Raw genomic sequence first — 18,213 nt, 5'->3', positions numbered from 1 at the left:
CCCGTGTTACAAAAGGCCTTTCAGAAATAATGTTCAAAGAAACAAGTGCTCTTGGAGAATGACTTGCTGGAAGATAAACACAGAAGCAGTTTTGCAAAATATGAATGCCAAAAAAAAGATATTTCTTTTCCAAGAGATGCTTTATAATTCAATAAAAATATATAATGCTGTTTACTCAGGAAGAAGTAGCCTTTGTAATGCAAGTTTCTAAATCAAGCCAAAAGAATTACTTAGAAAATCAGAAAAAAAAAAAAGAAGAAAATTTTATTTTGCATCATTTGTGTTATGAATTTTAGCAAAGTAAGGGTGATGCTGCAGAAAATATCACAGTGCCAAACCTTGACAGGGTAACTAATTCATTGACTGCAATGGGATTTTTATCAGATCCATCTTTGAAAAAATAATTTCTTTGCAAAGATAATTATACAGCCACACTGCTGTCCTTGATATACATATATATAATATATATATATGATATATATTTGTGTATTACAGAAGAAATTTTTGCATTGAAAATATCAACAAAAATAGGAAAACTTTGAAGCACTTATCTCAAAAAGGCATCAGTCCTTTCCTTAAGGAATGGATGTGTCCTTTGGAGGAGTTGTTTTAAATGTTTTAAGCAAGCCTGCTTGAGGTTGGAGAGTGCTGTGTCCCTCAGTTTATTCCTGCTCCCTTAGAAGGACTTCATAATCCTGTAAATAATTTATAACGGTGAACAGAGGGAGAAGTTTTAGGAAATCTGGCGAGATTTGGCTTGCAAATATTACCTTTCTCCTTGAAATGCATCTTCAGGCACTGGGTACCAATTTTTACCATGCACAGAGAAAGATTGGACATTTCTTTCAGCAAAGGGATATTAGTGGTTAATAAATAAAATTAAAAATTCACTATGGATTTTAATAACTGCTGTGTATGAACCAGCAAATTACTTCTTCTGGTAATTATCATTATCCAATTTGTTTCAAAGTAAAATGAATGAACTGCCAATTATTTGTCGCAAGAATGTCATTGAACATTAAAAGTTAAAAAAGAATGATGAGTAACAGTGAACTTTTTTTTAAGGGCTAGGCTGAGGGACTCAGAGTGGACAAGGGAAAAGGTCTTTTGGGAATACTGAGTGGAAGGAATGCCTAGGATGTGATGTGTTCCCCTTGCAATGCTGTTTATTTGTGGTGTGGATCTCCAGCCCTGGGTGGGAAGTGGTGTCACCAGGCTGGCGTGACCTTGTCACCCTGAGAGAGGAGCTGACTTGCTTAGTCAAAGGTGTGTGCTGCCAACAGATGACAGGGACTGGCTTTATGCAAATACCTGCAGGAAGGGGTGGATCCCTATTTTCGGGAAGTGGCAGGACTCTTTAAAGCTACCTGCCTGGTTTGACAGGGGTGAGAGGGGGGCAGACAAAGACACGGTGCCACAAGGGGAGAAAAAACCCCCAGGAGACTGGAAATGCTTTGTTTGACAAATCCCTCCTTACAGCAAGGAGCAGCACGTTAATTCTACGTGGAAGGTTTTGCATAACTGCAGGAGGTTTTTTTAAGCCTCATTCTTCAGAGCTGGAAAACATCTTTTTTTAGACTCTCTGTTTATTACCTTGATAAACAGCAAAATGCTGCCACAGCAATTACCTTGATGATAAAGGGTCTGTAGACAGATACTTCCTGCCTTCATTTCCTACCCAGATAAGCTGCCAAAATCAGGGACTACCAATACAGGAAATGCTTTCAATAGGAACTTCCTATCTGTTAATATCTAATTCACTGAAAAGATCTAAGTCCTCCTTGTTTCATCGAAAGGTAATGCTCTACCTGATGCTGTTTAAACACTCAAGCCCATGTACCATGCATCTGTTGCTGTAATAAATTTCAAACCAATGCAGTTATCCTGGACTATGAAATACCAGTGTTTTTCTCTGCAGTGGTAGGAAAAGTGCCCCTGCATTTTATAATAATTGGGAATCAGGATGCTTCAAAATCCACTGTCATTCTGTCAGATGAAAAATAATCCTCCCTCAAACTTTTTGTTGCCTGAATCCTTTGCTCATTTCTGTACATCTCCAAGTAAATTACACATTTCAGTAGCACTTGAGGTGGACTTCTCCAACAAATAGTTCAGAGCATGTTCTGGAGATCTTGGAGATTCATGGCCATTTTTTGCAATCCACTGTGCTCTACATATTCATCCAAAATGACTGAAATAGAAGTTTTGCCTCACTGTGCTGGGAAATAAAACCATGACTAACCTGTGTATTTGAACCTCTGCTAAGGAAAAGAGAAACTCAGAGCTAAGGGAAAGGAAATTAAGACAGAAAACCTCCATTGCTAATTGTAACTTCAGGGTAGCTTGTTTCAGGCACATGAAAAAATGAATTAGGATTTATGAAACCTGGAGTGAAATTGGCCAAAATGAAGTCAACAGTATGACTTGACTGGGGCCAGGCTTTCACTCAAGTTATTCAGGAGTTCAGCCCAAAATTTCTGTGTTGTTTTGCCAGTGATTCCGCTGGAGTCATTCCAGGTTTCTGCCACTGTGACTGAGATGGGTATTTTGGCCTTTCCCTGCAGCATTGAGAAGTCCTTTGCTGTTGTGGCTTCATTTATATCCCACCTTTTCATCTGGGATGAGCAGTCCCACATTCAGTTGTCTCCTCTGGTTGCTAAATTCGTGTTGTGCTCTGTATCTGGGATCTGAGAATCTGGCTGGGTTTACTGAGGCTGGGAATCTGAGGCTGCATTCACAGGCCTTTCCAGACACCAGGGTGAACACATCCCTTGGAGATTTCTTGGCTGTGGGACAGGAGGGCTGCTCCTGTGGGCACCTGACCCAAAACTCCAGATACCACAGAGGGTTCTGCAAGCTGGAGATTGATTATGACAAGTGGCTTTCCCAAGGCCATGGGTGAAGAAGCTTTAGGAAGTTGCCCCTTGGCTTTGGACTTACAGGGGTGCTGGGGAAATGCACACTTTGTCCTGAAAGTAATGTTCCTCAGATGTGGTTTAGTCAACTCTTATCTGCTCACATAAATTTTTATTATTGTTAATCTTTGGCGTACCCACAGCAGCTTTCCTCATGCGTCAGGTATTCCCTTGGAAGTGCTCAAAACTGTTGCTTTTTACTAATCAGATCAACTCACTAGAGTGGTGGCCAGAGACATTTTTCACATTATTTCCATGCAGGCATTACCTTTTAAAATATTTCCCCGCGATTTGTCATCGAGGCATCGTTACCTCTGCTGTTTTCATGGAATTCAGAATCCGATTGTTTAGTCTACGTAAAGGGGGGAAAACGAGGGGGGTCCTGTGCCTTTAATGTTGTTTATAACGGTTGGACAGAGCTTGTCAGGTGAAGGTTAATTGCTCTCCAGTTAAAGCAGTTCTCTGCACAGATGGGTTATCAGGGCTGAACACTCGTTACAAGATTAATCTCGTTTCCGACAAGACTTCCCTTTCCTCCAACTGATTTTTGCTCAGCCATTGGACCTGTCACCAGCCGTTAAGAGAAGGGTGGGTTACCTCTGGGATATTAATGCCTGTGAGCAGCGAAACAATGCAAGAGCGTGTGTCATATCGGCGGGGAACATCTTTAGGAGACAGCACATTTCAGAGCTCTTCTGAAGGTCGAGATTCATAAACAACAGAAACAATCAGGAGTGTTTGTGTTAACCCTCCTCGTGGACACAAACTCGTAGGCTCCTTTTTTGTGTCCCTCCTCATCTCTTTGGACTTGTTTTTTTAGGTGCAAAGGTGTATTTTGGGTGAAAATTTTAGCCAGCAAAGCACCCCATGTGAGATGTGGAACCCAAGATGCTTCTGTCCAATTGATTGATGGACAAGGCCTTCAGTTTGTGCTTAAATGAGAGGCAGTAAACCATGGTGACCACTGAAAAAAACTCGACCTTTGGGAGTCCTGTCTTGGGCTCTAAGCAAACCTGTTGAATTTCCCTCTTTTTCCAAGCTGGAGTCATTCAGAGATGGATCCACTGGGCTGCAGAGGTATGAGATGGATGTAAAGTGTGAGGAGAACCAGGCACATCACGTTCTTAGCACAATATTGCCTTTCTAGCCAAGGCTGCAGCAGCTCTGCCAGTCCAGGCTCATCCTGAGCGTTTGGATGGACTGAGTTCAAGGAGGCTGCGGCACGAACGCAAAAGTCTCGCTGGAGTTCTTGGGTTTATTTCAGGAGTTCTGATACAACCAAAATAACACAACATGGCAGAAGGCTCTGGCTGCCAGGTTTCTGCCACACAGCTTTAGTCAGTAAGTTCTGAAACACTAAACAAATATTCAAGGCAACAAAGAGAGTAGCTCTGATGTTTCCTTCGAGTTTCCTGTCCTGGCTTGGGATCAGCTCCATCCTGTCGATGGTGCTGAGTCTCTTAATTGACTTCTGTGAACTTTGAGTCAGGCTGGGTTGTCCCAGCCAAGAAATCCAGCTCTGTGGAGGGTCCTGGGCTACACGGCATCCACTGGATGATTTATTTTCAATTTGTTCTATAAACATGCAACGAAAGTAATAAATGATATAAAAAACAACTTTTGTTTAAAAAAAATCTATCTGCAAGTTTCTGACAATTTCTTAATTTTCTTTTTTTTTTAATTTTCTTTTAATCATCAAGTAGTTTAATAACGTTACTGCTGAATTCTTAGGGTTTCTCATACTAGCAGGATAAAAAATGCATTTTCCTTGGATTTAGAATCCACAGGGTTTAGGGAAATTTCCTTGCTCCAGTTATAAAGCTGAAATGAAAGGTAGACAGGAATGTAACCTCTGGATGTCATCCTCTTCAGCACTGTGCATTCAGAGCCAAAGCAATTCAAGAGAGTGAATTCCATTACTGGTTCTAATAAGATAGGAAAAGTGCATAGTAAATCTTTACAATGCCAACTAAATCACTGGTGCTTTGTGCCAAAGGAGGCAAGTTTAGTAGAAAGTTTTTTAATGGGCCAGGTTGAATTATTTTTAAAAGAAGAGAGTCCCTAAGAGGTTGTTAAATCTCTGCTTAGAGCCCTGAATAAGGATCTTGTTTTTCAAGATGCTGATCGAGTTGAGAGTTCCTGCTGTCTGTGCTCAGTGAGAATTCAGATGGTTTTGAAGAGGGAAGCTTACACACAATTAGGAATTGTTGTGCCAGTCACCTGATGTGAGAAAACTCCTCCTTGTCAATACCACATTTCTAGAAAAAGGAAATTGAAAGTGGTCAGATGTATTCTTTCCAAGGAAAGATCTTTGTTTAGCAAAATAATTAAATCTTTAATGTGAGGGCGGTGAGGCCCTGGCACAGGGTGTCCAGAGCAGCTGTGGCTGCTCCTGGATCCCTGGCAGTGCCCAAGGCCAGCTTGGACACTGGGGCTTGGAGCAGCCTGGCACAGTGGAAGGTGTCCCTGCCATGGCAGGGGTGGCAGTGGATGAGCTTTGAGGTCCCTTCCAGCCCCAACCATTCCATGATTCTGAGATGATTTGGTTTTTTCATGTAGAACTGGAAGCTTCAGATCCAGGCATTTAACTACGAATTCCAAAGCTGTTTGGTGGGCAAGTGGGTTACAGATCTGACAACTGCAACATGTTAAAAAAAAAAATAAAATTAAATAGATGTTGGAAATATTTTGAGCTAAAGCACAATTTGTGAAATGTACATGCAAATTGCTGACTTTAAACTCATTCTGTGTGAATTTTCTCTCTGCAAAGGTGTCCAGATCCTTTTAAGTCAGCATGAATGTGAAATCTTACAGAATCACAGAATCATTGAGGTTGGACAGGACCTCCAAAACAGCCAGGTCCAAGCTGTGCCCCATGCCCACCTTGTTCCCAGCCCAGAGCTCTGAGTGCCACCTCCAGGGGACACCTGCAGGGATGGGCACTCCAAAGCTCCCTGGGCAGCCCCTGCCCAGGCCTGAGCAGCCTTTCCATGGGGAAATTCCTGCTGTTGTCCAAGCTGAGCCTGCCCTGGCCCAGCCTGAGGCCGTTCCCTCTCCTTCTGTCCCTGTTCCCTGGCAGCAGAGCCCGACCCCCCTGGCTGTTCCCTCCTGGCAGGAGCTGTGCAGAGCCACAAGGTCTCCCTTATTTGCTGTCTTCAAATTGACTTCTTTTTCCCCACACCTTCATCCCATCCTTAATGTAACCTTTCAGGACTCAGACCAGACCAAATTCTGTTACAGATATGTTTTCTCTTCTGAGCTTGGGTCTTCATAAAACTGTTTTCCTTTTGTAGATTATTCATTTGGTCTCTGCCCATCTCATCTGCTTCTTGGAAGATGCAATTCTCGCCAGCTCTCAGGATTTTTATTGGGAATCTTGTGATATTTAGCAACTGATGGTCGCTTTCTTGAATTTTTGAACACTTGAACATTTTTGAAAATTTTTTGAACATATTGAACATTTGAACACTTGAAATCTTCAGTGTTCACTGGCAAGAGGCTCTAGTTCTAGAAATCTTTCCTTAAAAGCCAAGATACAGATCCAAAACTCATTGGGTTTAAGTACTTTTTTCCCCCAAGGCCTGATCCAAAACTCTCTGGTCATGTTTCTAGTTTGTAAGCTAGGATTCAGGTGTTTTCTTGTCATCTGGTTAAATCTTATTCCTGAAGGTGTCAAGAAATAAAGCTGGCAGTTTTGCCTCTTGGAGAAATGTATTTGCTGTGTAGTAACTGCCAAGTTTTTTTATATTTTTAAAAATTTGAAAATATTCAAATTTAACATCACAAAATTGTGATTATATAATCACAAGTAAAGAAAATGCATTTCTATTTATATATTTGTGGGAAATGTTCCCTCCAAATATTGAAATTTAGGGGGCTTGAAGGCTTTTATTACACTGCAGAGGATCAATTAAAGATGCTCTAGGTTACTTGAGAAAGGTCAGCATTAAGTGGGGTCTGTGAGCCCCAAGGCATTGCTTTGCTTTTTTCCCCCTCCTAATTCTCTGTTTCTTTCCTTAGTGAAAAGAAGAGAAATTCAGAAGGTTGAGTAAGAAGCTGAGTTAAAATGTTTCAAAAAGTTTTATATTAAAGTCTCAAGGTGGAGGTAGAAGGCAGTGGGATGTGATATTGGAATTAAGGTGACAGGAAAAAAAATGTTAAACTTTCTGTAAAAATATTCAGAATTCAAAATGACACGGCTTTAAAAATAATGGAATTTCAGGGAAAAATATGTATATTGCTTGTCTTATCTGCCTTCTAATTCACAAATGTTTTACTGAAAATGAAAACCAACAGTGTTTTTAGCTGACTCCAGAATTTAGGTTCAGAGGAACATAAGGTTCAGTAAGATCATGGAAGTTGGCAGCCACCATTGTTGAAAAGGAAGCTTGATAAATCCTCAGAATTAACTCTTTGGAAATCCGTGATAAATGGGATTGGGATGATGCTGAAAATGAAATTTCTAAGCTTGATAAGAAAACTAAAACTAGATTCTCAGAAGGAGAGACTTGATTTAAATTTTATTTAAAACAATTTTCCCAGTATTCCATGAACAACTGAAGCAATTATCAGTGTCAGTCAGTGCTGCTAAAAATCCCAAACCATTGTGAAAGCTGGGTAAACAAAATCTGTTGAGGAAGTTCTTTGAGTAATGAAATGTCCTAAGGAGGACAAAGTTTTCAATTTTTTTGAAGTTATCAGCTTCGTATCGGAGAGACACTGTCGGAAAAAAAACGAAACCGAAGTGATTACACTGTGAATTTTCATGGCAGTCAGTATAAACTGTAATCCCCAGTGTTCCAGAGACCATTTACAATCACCAGGCCTGTTTAAATGAATGAGAAGGTGGCCAAGCAGAGGAGAACAGAGGCCCAAGCTTCCAAAAAAAATCTGGATTTGCAAACAGAGAAGTGCTGTGCAAAATATTGCCTCAGTTACCTCTGGGTTTCCCGGATTCCCTGGCTGACTGTTGTATTCCACACCTGTCCCGTGCTCCAGGCACCAGCAGAACCCTCTGGCATCACAGACTTCAGCCTGCTTTTCATCATTCGTGGTCTTCCCTTCACCAGGTTTCTTCCATCTCACTTTGCTTCATCTCTTCCTCTGTTTTCTTTTTCACTCCAATTGCAATTACTTTGCTTCATTTCATCCTCAGCTGCCCTCTACTTCTAAACATGCATTTCTGAAGGACGGAGATGGTTTTACACTGTTTGTCTCTCTTGGAGGGGGACTTTTCACAAGGGATGGGGGGGACAGGACCCAGGGAATGGCTCCCACTGCCAGAGGGCAGGGCTGATGGGATACTGGGAATTAGGAATTGTTCCTGGGAGAGTGGGCAGGAGCTGGGATGGAATTCCCAGAGCAACTGTGGCTGCCCCTGGATCCCTGGCAGTGCCCAAGGCCAGGTTGGACACTGGGGCTGGGAGCAGCCTGGGACAGTGGGAGATGTCCCTGCCCATGGCAGGGGGTTGGAATTAGATGATCTTTAACATCCCTTCCAACCGAAACCATTCCATAATTCTGTGATCTCCACACTACCGTCTTACACCCCTTTCTAGCAGAAACACAGTTCCCCCAACTCGTCAAATTCAGGTCTTGTTGAAAAGTTTCTAACATTTGCTCATGAGGGAAAATCTTTCCCTCTGAATAATGAAAATAAGAGGGGGGGAACAGTCCCAAATGTATCATCAGCAGCCTCTTGTTTAGTCCTGTTGTTCCTGGATGGGACATTTTGGCTTTTTTAATTCCATGTGATGGGTGCTGACTCTGGCAGAGGGCTGGGAGAGATAATTTTCAGTTCCATCCACACATCCTCACCGAGATGTGAAAAAAGCACTCTGTATTTTAAGAAACAGCTGGTTTATTTTAATGTCTCCATCTGAGACACTTTAATTGTGATTTTCAGAGCTTTTCTATTTCCCACAGAATTTTCATTAATAGCCTTTAAGAACTTTTCATCTGACTGGAAATGGGACATTATTCTGCTCGGCTGCTAAAATTGCATGGGCTGCCACCAAGCTCAGTTAATGCTGAAGCTGTTCTGGTGCTCTGGGAAATATCTATTAATTAGATGCTCTTAGCTCTTATTTGCAAATAGTTCTATTTATGGCAATAGAAGTGCTCAGATAAAAGATAAATTTGTAATGCAGATTTTCTAGCTACCAAGTTTTAAAATGAGTGATGTGGTTTTTGTTAAAAGGAATGATGATTTCACTGACACTTCAAAAATTCTGTAAAACTTAGAAAAATATCATGAGAGATGTTCCTAGAAATACAGAATCGGGAACTCAGGACTTTGATATAAATAAGAACTAATTTTTCAAATAACTGACTTAAAAATATTGTTTGTACATGCCACTGTAGTGGTTTTTTGTTATATATTGGCACAGTCACCAATATAATATTTAATGTACTCAGCATACAAAACCTATCTGTAGAAAAAAAAATAGAATATAAGAAGATGTGGCAGGAATTTTAAATATTTCTAGCAAATGTTTTCTCCACAGTTGTATCTGAAGCCTGAAGCTTCAGAGGGTCATAAACAGCTTTAAAACATGCGTGGTCAGTGATGAAATACTCCACATGAGGAAACAAAAATCTTTACTGAAGCTTTAGATCTGTTTTCCATATTCTTACAAAAGAGTTGGTTTCTAAAGATCTGTTTTAGATTTAAGTCTCACTGGAAGTATCTTATAAGAAAGCTTTTATATATGCTTAAAAGATGTTCTGAAGAGTCAGAATTCCCCTGATTACACCAGTGAAGTGTTTCTGTTAACTCTGATGGAGCAAAATAAATTTGCTAATTGTTTAGGTAAAATTGGTGTGTGAAATCCTCAACAATCTGTGTTTGGCTGGCTGAAAAATTACAGTCTTGAGAAACTGATGCTTTGAACAGATGCTCAGTTCAGACATAGATACCAACAAGAAAGATGGAAAGGGACTCTGCTAATGCCTGGAGTGACAGGACAAGGGGGAATGGCTTCAAACTGTCAGAGGGCAGGGCTAGATGAGATTTTGGGCAGGAATTGTTCCCTGGGAGGGTGGGCAGGCCCTGGCACAGGATGCCCAGAGCAGCTGGGGCTGCCCCTGGATCCTTGGCAGTGCCTAAGGCCAGGTTGGACACTGGGGCTTGGAGCAGCCTGGCACAGTGGAAGGTGTCCCTGCCATGGCAGGGAGTTGGAATGAGATGAACTTTAAGCTCCCTTCCAACCCAAACCATTCTGGGCCTGGGGCTGGACACCTCCATGTGCATCATAATTAACTCCTTGCCTTGCCAGTGTATCAATCACACCCAACTACAGAAGCCTCATTAGCTGCATGTATTCCAGGTGAGCTGACTGATGTATTAATACAAGAATAAGTCTTTTCTTGGTCAAAGTCCAATCTTAAACTGCCAAGCTCTCAGAGGGAAAATAAAACACAAAAAGCCCCCCTTCCAGCTGTCTTGTCAAGAGAGCACAGGGTGCCCAGAGCAGCTGTGGCTGCCACATCCCTGGGAATGTCCAAGGCCAGGTTGGACAGGGCTTGGAGCACCCTGGGGTAGTGGAAGGTGTCCCTGCCCACAGCTGGGAGTTGGAATTAGATGTTCTTTAAGATCCCTTCCAACCTGAAACTTTGCTTTTCCTTCCCCTTTGATCAGGCTTTTCTCTTTACCTTTATTCCACGTCTTGCCTGTCATGTGTAGTAGCCTTTCACTATTTATTATTTTCTGGTCATTCAAATTGAAAAAATAACCTCTGGCACAGCTGTGGCAGTCACACCGCTCACACTTTAACTTCTGCTTTGTATCTGTTTCCCTCAGCTTGTGTCTCTTCTGTGTTAGCTGTAAGCCTTTTCTGACAAGGTCTCTCTAATCCTTCGCCTTAGTTCTGTGCCCAAGAGAGCAGAATCCATTTGTCTCTTGCATTTAGCACTGTGTAAAACTCATGGTTAGCAAATACTTTTGAGGCACTGGTAATGTCTTTTTTGCTGCAGAATTGCAGTAGTTTAAGTAAAAGTGCACAGTAGGAAGTCAGCGCATTGTGACATGAGTGTTGCCCCACATCTCCCTCTCTGCAGAGTGCACCTTTCATGGTCATGCCGGGTCCCACTGACAAATGGTTGTGTTTGGGTTTTCATTGCACTGACTGCAACATCTGTGGGTTTGCATCTTTTATCAACAGAATAAAGGAACCACATTTTTCTCTTTCATTGCAGAAGGTGTGTCTCCCTACCCAAAGACTTCAAAGCTGGTCAGATTCTTGATTTCACGGATTCATAGAATAGTTTGGAATGGAAGGAAACTTAATGATCACCCAGTTCCAACCCCCTGCCACGGGCAGGGACACCTTCCACTGTCCCAGGCTGCTCCAAGCCCCAGTGTCCAACCTGGCCTTGGACACTTTCAGAGATCATGGGGCAGCCACAGCTGCTCTGGGCACCCTGTGCCAGGGCCTCTCCGGCCTCCCAGGAAACAATTCCTTCCCTGTCTAACCTAACTTTACCTTCTTTCAGTTTGAAGCCATTCCTCCTTGTTCTATCACTGCATATCTTCATTTTCCAGCTCTTTTGGAGCCCCTTCAGGCCCTGGAAGGGGCTCTGAGCCCTCCCTGGAGCTTCTCTTCTCCAGCTGAACACCCCCAGCTCTCCCAGCCTGGCTCCAGAGCAGAGGGGCTCCAGCCCTGGGATCAACTTCATGACTTCCTCTGGGCTCTCTGCAGCAGCTCCACGTCCTCCCTGTGCTGGGCCCCAGGGCTGGGGCAGCTCTGCAGGCGGGCTCTCACCTGAGCAGGGCACAGGGACAGAATTCCCCCTTTCCTGCTGCCCCGGCTGGGGGATCAGCCCAAGCCACAGTTTGGGGAAGATCATTCCAATTGTGTTGATTCTGCTTAGTGTTTTTTCTTACTTGAATAATCCTCACAGCCAGAAAGGCTGAAATTATTTGCTCCTTCCTTACTTTTATTCCCTCAAATACAGAAACGGGGTTTTAAAATGTTGTGGTAACATTTATCACTTTCTTTTATCACACGTGTCTCAATGAATGGTTTTTATTCCTGTGGGAACTCAGTCCATTGGTTTTCCTGGTCTACTGAATAGCAGCAGCGTTGGAGATTGCTCAGGTGAGCCAGGAACTAAATGAATAAACTCATCTGGTTTTCCCTTTGTACTGAACAACATCTATCATTTCTCTTTATTTAGTCCATGCTTTCATTTTATTAGATGGCAGAGAAGCATAAATGGTGTCTGTTTACATTCCTTAGTGATTCAGCTTGAAATGCTGACCAAGTATGGCTTGAGGAGTCTATAAAATGATGGGGTAGTTTCTGGCTCGCAGACGCGTAAAGGTGTTCCTGGAAGCTCCAGACCCAGAGTGCAAATCAGTTAAGCCTCCTCGACGATTTTGAAACCTCAAATCCTTTGAAATAGTTGGCAACCTGCCTGTTGCATATTTACAGTTACACAACTCACAACTCTTCCCCTCTGTGACTTCTAAAAGTTCCTCCTTCCTTTTTTTGTCTAGGTCCCTTGGCAGCATCACAACAGCTCCTCTGCCTCCCTCCTGCTCCTCCCCCAGCCCTCCTCCCCTTTATCTCTCTCTCTCTCTCTCTCTCCTTAGTGTGGCACATTGTTCTGGGGAAATGGGTTGTTTGGAGTTCACACTTTGTTTTCCTGCTGTTTTTCTGGGAAGCTGAACGTGGCACGAAAGATATGGGAACAGCTTGTAGGAAATGGGTTTGTTTGGGGAAACAATAAAAGAGAAACAGCCTGCATACCTCTCTGCCTCTCCTGGATGTTGGAAGGCCTGGATTACAGTATGTAAAGACATTTTTTGGGTCATTTTTCAATACAGCCCAAAGAAAAGCAAACAAAAAAATATATTTTTAGCAAATCTTAAGCTTTGCATCCACCCAGCTTCATTTCTTGTAGCAGTGTGTATTGAACACTTGTTAGTGAGGTGTGGGGAAAACCACCTTATAAAACCATCTTAAAGGTTTCTATTGCTGTGGTAAATGAAGATCTCACAGTTCTGGACAGGAGATTCTCTTCATTTGCATTGATGTTCTCAGTTCACTTTTCCATCCATGGCAGCAGCTGATCTTTTTTGTCTTTCTGGAGCTGATGTTGGTGCTGTTGCAAAAACCAGTCAATATCAGAGCTGCAGGGTCTGGAGATTGACTGATAACTTTGGTAATCACTAGTTTGGAAGAAATATTGCCACAGGGAAAAGCTGCAGGATTTTTCTTTCCACCACATCAAAGATACTGTCATGTGCATTTTCCTTTTCTTCTTCACGTGTAAAATTAAAAATGGGCCACAACCTGTTTCCGCTGCATGTGAGATTCAGTAGGAGCCACAAGCTCCTACAATTGTAAAATGGCTTGAGTTGGAAGATAAAGGTTAAATTTGTGAGGCAGATTTCTAAAAAAAAAGGAAAAATAATGAAACAGTTGAAAATTTTCCAAAGTAATCGTTTATATTTTATGTTTTTGAAGATTTTATTTAGAAAGACATTGCTTAAATGAAGTAATAAGAACTTAGTTTAAAAGCAAAAGCACTGGTGTAAATGGAATTAGATTTTTTTTATACTGTCACAAAGCAATTTGTTTTGTGTGTGTATGTGAGAGTTTCCTTTTGGGATGGTTCTGTTTTGATTTATTTCAGGAGAAACGAATAATGTTCACTTTGTCTGCCATAGGTATGAAACAACATTTTCTTCTGATCCATTAGTTTGGCTACTTCTCTAAATGCAATATATCAAAAACAATATCATTTTCTTGGACTGATTGTAGTTAATGTTTGAGCTAAAACAACAACATCCTTACTTTATAGTGGTTCAGCAGAGTAAATTAAATATCCTTGAAGAAAAGCAGGAACTTAACTTTACTGCTGTTTCACTAAACCCTCTCCTGTTTTTGCACCCAAAGAAATGACTTAATGCTGCGACATTCAACCCTGTCTTAATTTCATTAGTCATGTTTTGTGGCAGATGACTAAAATAATGTGTGCAGAAGTATGAATCAAGATATTCATAATAAACAATTATAGGAAAGTATGCTGGGCTATACACTGCAAAGGTTATCGTGACAGGAAGTCATATTTTACATACACAGTGGGCATATTTGGAAAGTTCATTCTGAATTTAGAAGGATTACCCATCTGAGCAATATTCCATATGCTCCTGAAATGGGGAATACCATGAGAGGCATGCAATACTACATCTGTATATATCCAGTGTATACATGGGAGCTCCAGAGTAAAAGGTGTCTGAGGAAAAGGAAGGGACAAAAACATAAACAAAAAATTTTTCTGCTCCAGTGCTGTGCAAAGGTGGAGAGCACTGTTAACAGAGTCAATTTTTAAAAAGCAATATAAATTTATGGTTTAATTCCAGTTGTCTAATGTGGAGAAGTCAGTAAAATATATACAATTATAGAATCATGGAATGGTTTGGGTTAGAAGGGATCTTAAAAATCATCTTTTTCCCACCCCCTGCCACGGGCAGGGACACCTTCCACTGTCCCAGGCTGCTCCAGCCCCAGTGTCCAACCTGGCCCTGGGCACGGCCAGGGATCCAGGGGCAGCCCCAGCTGCTCCTGTGCCAGGGCCTGCCCACCCTCCCAGGGAAGGATTACATCAAGACAAAATACACTTGGAAGTGAATAAAAACATCCATAGGAATAAAGATGGCTTGAGCAGCATTTCCAGGAGCTTTCAAGCAAGGAGATTCACAAGAGTTGAATGTGGTCAGTGCTCTCTGAATAGCAAAGTGAAAGTTTTAAGTACATGTGAAGGTGAGCACAGGTTTAGTTGAGGTGTTAGGGCATGGGTTGGACTCAATAATCTTTAAGGTCTCTTCCAACCCAGTGATTCTGTGAATTCTGTGAACCATCTGAGATTTGCCAGCTGGTTGGACTTGCTCCCACACCCAGCAGACAACCTTTTGTTCTCCTGTGATTTCCTTGTGGCAGGGGATACTTGAAGCTGATACTGCCCTGTAAGTGCAGAACTTCCAGCAGGAAGATGAGTGACCCCCTCATGACACAGCCACGCTCACCCTCGTGTGTGCACGTGCACAAACACCACGCACAGACCCTGCAGGGAAGTGATGGGTCACCGAGGAGCTCAGCTCGTGGCCTCCATCCAAGTGCTATTTCCCTAATGCTCTCAGGCATTCCTAAAAAACGAAGCTTCACTGGAAAGGAAACTCGTTTGGATGCCTTTTTTTTTTTCAGGTTTCCTCAGTGCAGTGGCTGTAAAGACCTCTTCATTCCTTCCCATACATTTTTAATCACTTTGCTGATGAGCTTGTCCTTGGTACATGCTATGCTTTAGGGAAATGTATTTTAATGCCTGAGTTATTTTTACTTTAAAATTTCCTTAGAGATTGAGGGTGGGATCCTCTAAAAATGTTCATGTGTACATATATTTAAGAGTGCGTGTATATAAATATATATTGTGTGCACATATATATTATATATTTTTAAATAGACACACATATATTTTTAATATATATTTTATATATATTTGTAATATATATATATTATATATGTATATATCTGTATATATGTATATATAACACACATATATATACATACATATATATATGTCCACATATATATGTGTGTATGTGTATATATATATATAACATATATAAAATAGGACTGTGTAATTATATATAAAATATATCTATTGTGGGTCAACCCACCACCGTGAGCAATTATTAAATATAGCAGAACAAGTTATAAATGTAATGTATAACTTTGTAATTTTCCTTAGATAGTAGAGAAAAGAGTTTCAAACGTTGCCATACTCTTGGGCAGATCTTTTGAATAAGGCTAAAAAAATAATGTTAAAAATTTTCTCAGTAAAGTTTCCAAACTTTATTGAGGGTAGTTACTATGGATAAGGAAAAGCTTTAATTCTGGGAAGAGAATAACTCTGATTAACACACAATAATTCTTGAAGAAACACCAGTTGAACTGCCAGGGCTGGCCAAGATGCAAAGGATTTAAAAAGGAATAAAGAAATTGATAAGACTGATGGTCTAGAAGGGGATCAGTGCTTTGTTTTGGGCACTGCTTGGTCCCAAGACTCTCTCCCAAGGTTCTTTCCTGATATCATTTTGATCTGTTAGCTCCTAGCAGGTGTGTGCAGCCTCAGTTCCCTTCCTGTTGGGCTCTGGGCCACTTTACAAACCTGCAGTCCGCTTTGCAAAACAAATTTTTGCTGGAAAGGTTGCTGAAAAAACACTCAAAAATGTTTATATTTTTAAGCAAAGTAGAAGATTGGCTGCTCCTTCAGATTGATACAGTCCTGTACTAGAAAAGCAAAGTAGCAGAAACAGACTAGCCCTGGGCTGAGATAGAAATTCAAGGGTTCTAGATCATATTTTCCCCAGTTTTCTAGGCATTTTGAAGGCCTAGAAGTTAACAGCCAAGCATGAAGGAGCAAAAAACCTCAAGCTTTCAAAGTTTATAATTGACAATACTCTCAAGATGAAAAGAATGAAAAGTCTATTGTATTGACTGAAAACAAAGTCATTCAAACGTCACTGCTTGAGCTCTTTCCATGGATGGAAGTGCTAAAATAAGCATACAAAGCTCTGGTTTCTTTAAAAAATGCAATATATTGTATGCAATATACAATCTGCAGGATATATTTGTATTGTTTCCAGCCCTGGTGATTTAAGGTTGACATAATCATTCAGGAATATGTATTCTGATCATTGTGCTGCTGCAACCCTGCGCCCTGCACCCTCGTCATTCAGCTCATGGTGCAGCTGATAAAATCTGGTGCTCCCTCAGTGTTTTAATTAATTTTCCAGCACTTTGCTCATGCAGGATGAGATTTTTGAGGTCCACTTTCACTCAGGAGCCTGCTGCAGTTCTCTGGTCATTGTGAATGGGCAGAGCTGTTACCAAGCAGCTTGAAGCCCACTCGGGTGTTGAGATGGGCTGAGAGAGGTGCAGAGTGGAAGTTTTCATCTCTGTGGCATCTATAAAAGAGTTTACTACTTCCATATTTTAAATCTTGGCTTGGTGTTAAACCATTTATCTGCACTTTGCTGACAGATAAAAACTGCAGGTGAATTAATTGTGAAATGGCAACTCTTTAAATCAGGTGCTCGTGCCTGCTCTGGAAAGGGCTCTACTCAGTGTGATAATTTTAATGTGTGAAATGCAGGGTAGTCCCAAACACAGCACACAGCTTGGCATGAGGGAGATATGTTTTCTAAGACCAATTTTTTTTATTTTCTGAAGCGCTTGCAGGTGTGGAGTTGAATGGCTCATGCTGCAAATATTACCTTATGGTTTGCTGACATTTCAGGAATGACAGTTTATGAGAAATTGTGATAAGGCACCAGGGTCTGCATTTAAACTTACAGTATTTCAGAATTTGTTCATTAAGACACAAAATATTAAGCCTTTGGGCTTGGCCACGAGGCCTCTGCTCACGTTAGCGGTGAAGCCAGAGTTACGCAAAGAGGGCTGCAGGATCAGGCCTCAAACATCTGCTGCCGTTTCCCAGAAATTAATCTAGCCTGCAGTTCCATAACATCAGTTTGATGGATGCTTGATTATTCCTTTTTTTCAAGTGGGCCTCCAAACATCCTTGTATTTTTCTCAGCAAGAGGTGAGGAGAGCTGATAAGTGGCAGCCCCGGGCCTGTGTTTGGATTCACACGGAGTCTCCAAGTGCTCCCTGAAAGGAGCTGGAGGATGTTGGCTGAGCTGGCAATCAGATTCTCATGGGTGGAGGTGAGGACAACATCTGTCTTTCCTATCTTGTACTTGCCAAGGCTTTTTGTTGTTCCTGAACTCTCCTCATGAATATAATATGTGGGTTTTTGTCTGATCTAATGAATCCAAGGCTCGGAGATTTAGAAGGAAAACACATTCCAGATGTGTGTTGCAATTCCTGACTCAGGTGACTGCATTTTAAGCAGTAACCTTTTCCAGTATGTTCCCCACACCATATTGAATATCCTCCTTCTGCAAACGGTCAGGAGAGACTTGTACAAGCATCATGATTAATAAGCTACAGCAAGGCTAAAACATCAATCATTTGCCTTTTGTTTCACCCAGTTGCTGCTGGATGCAATGAATCCAAGGCTCAAAGGCTCGGCTTTGGAGCAGTGCTGCAAATTTTGGCTCTTTAAGCAGTTCAACCCCAGCTTGTTTCCTCATGCAGTGGTGCCTGTTGCAGACGTGAGCAGAGTCTCAGGCTGGAAGAGTTCCCACTGCTCGGGGAGGTTCTGGTGTCCAGCCTCCCTGTGCTCTCTGCTCCAGCCTGGAAATGACATTCCTGGCCTGTTTGAA

At 41.6% G+C, this 18,213-nt stretch overlaps 1 protein-coding gene across 10 annotated transcripts in view; it reads left to right on the top strand.

Moving 5' to 3' along the window:
- Positions 1-18,213, top strand: part of ERG (ETS transcription factor ERG) — a 139,950-nt gene that overhangs the window by 83,867 nt on the left and 37,870 nt on the right. The window contains exon 1 of one of the 10 annotated variants that reach the window (XM_068179541.1): positions 17,355-17,652. The exons of the other annotated variants lie outside the window; for them this stretch is intronic. Within the exon in view, the coding sequence (XP_068035642.1) occupies positions 17,614-17,652 (39 nt within the window). The 5' untranslated portion in view covers positions 17,355-17,613. Of the gene's footprint in view, positions 1-17,354; positions 17,653-18,213 lie in introns of those variants that run through there. 10 annotated transcript variants of the gene reach the window in all.

The sequence above is a fragment of the Anomalospiza imberbis genome, chromosome 2 (assembly GCF_031753505.1).
Source record: "Anomalospiza imberbis isolate Cuckoo-Finch-1a 21T00152 chromosome 2, ASM3175350v1, whole genome shotgun sequence".
NCBI classification, from domain to species: domain Eukaryota; kingdom Metazoa; phylum Chordata; class Aves; order Passeriformes; family Viduidae; genus Anomalospiza; species Anomalospiza imberbis.
Note: the sequence above shows the minus strand (reverse complement) of the source record. Positions and strands in the feature narration are given on the sequence as shown.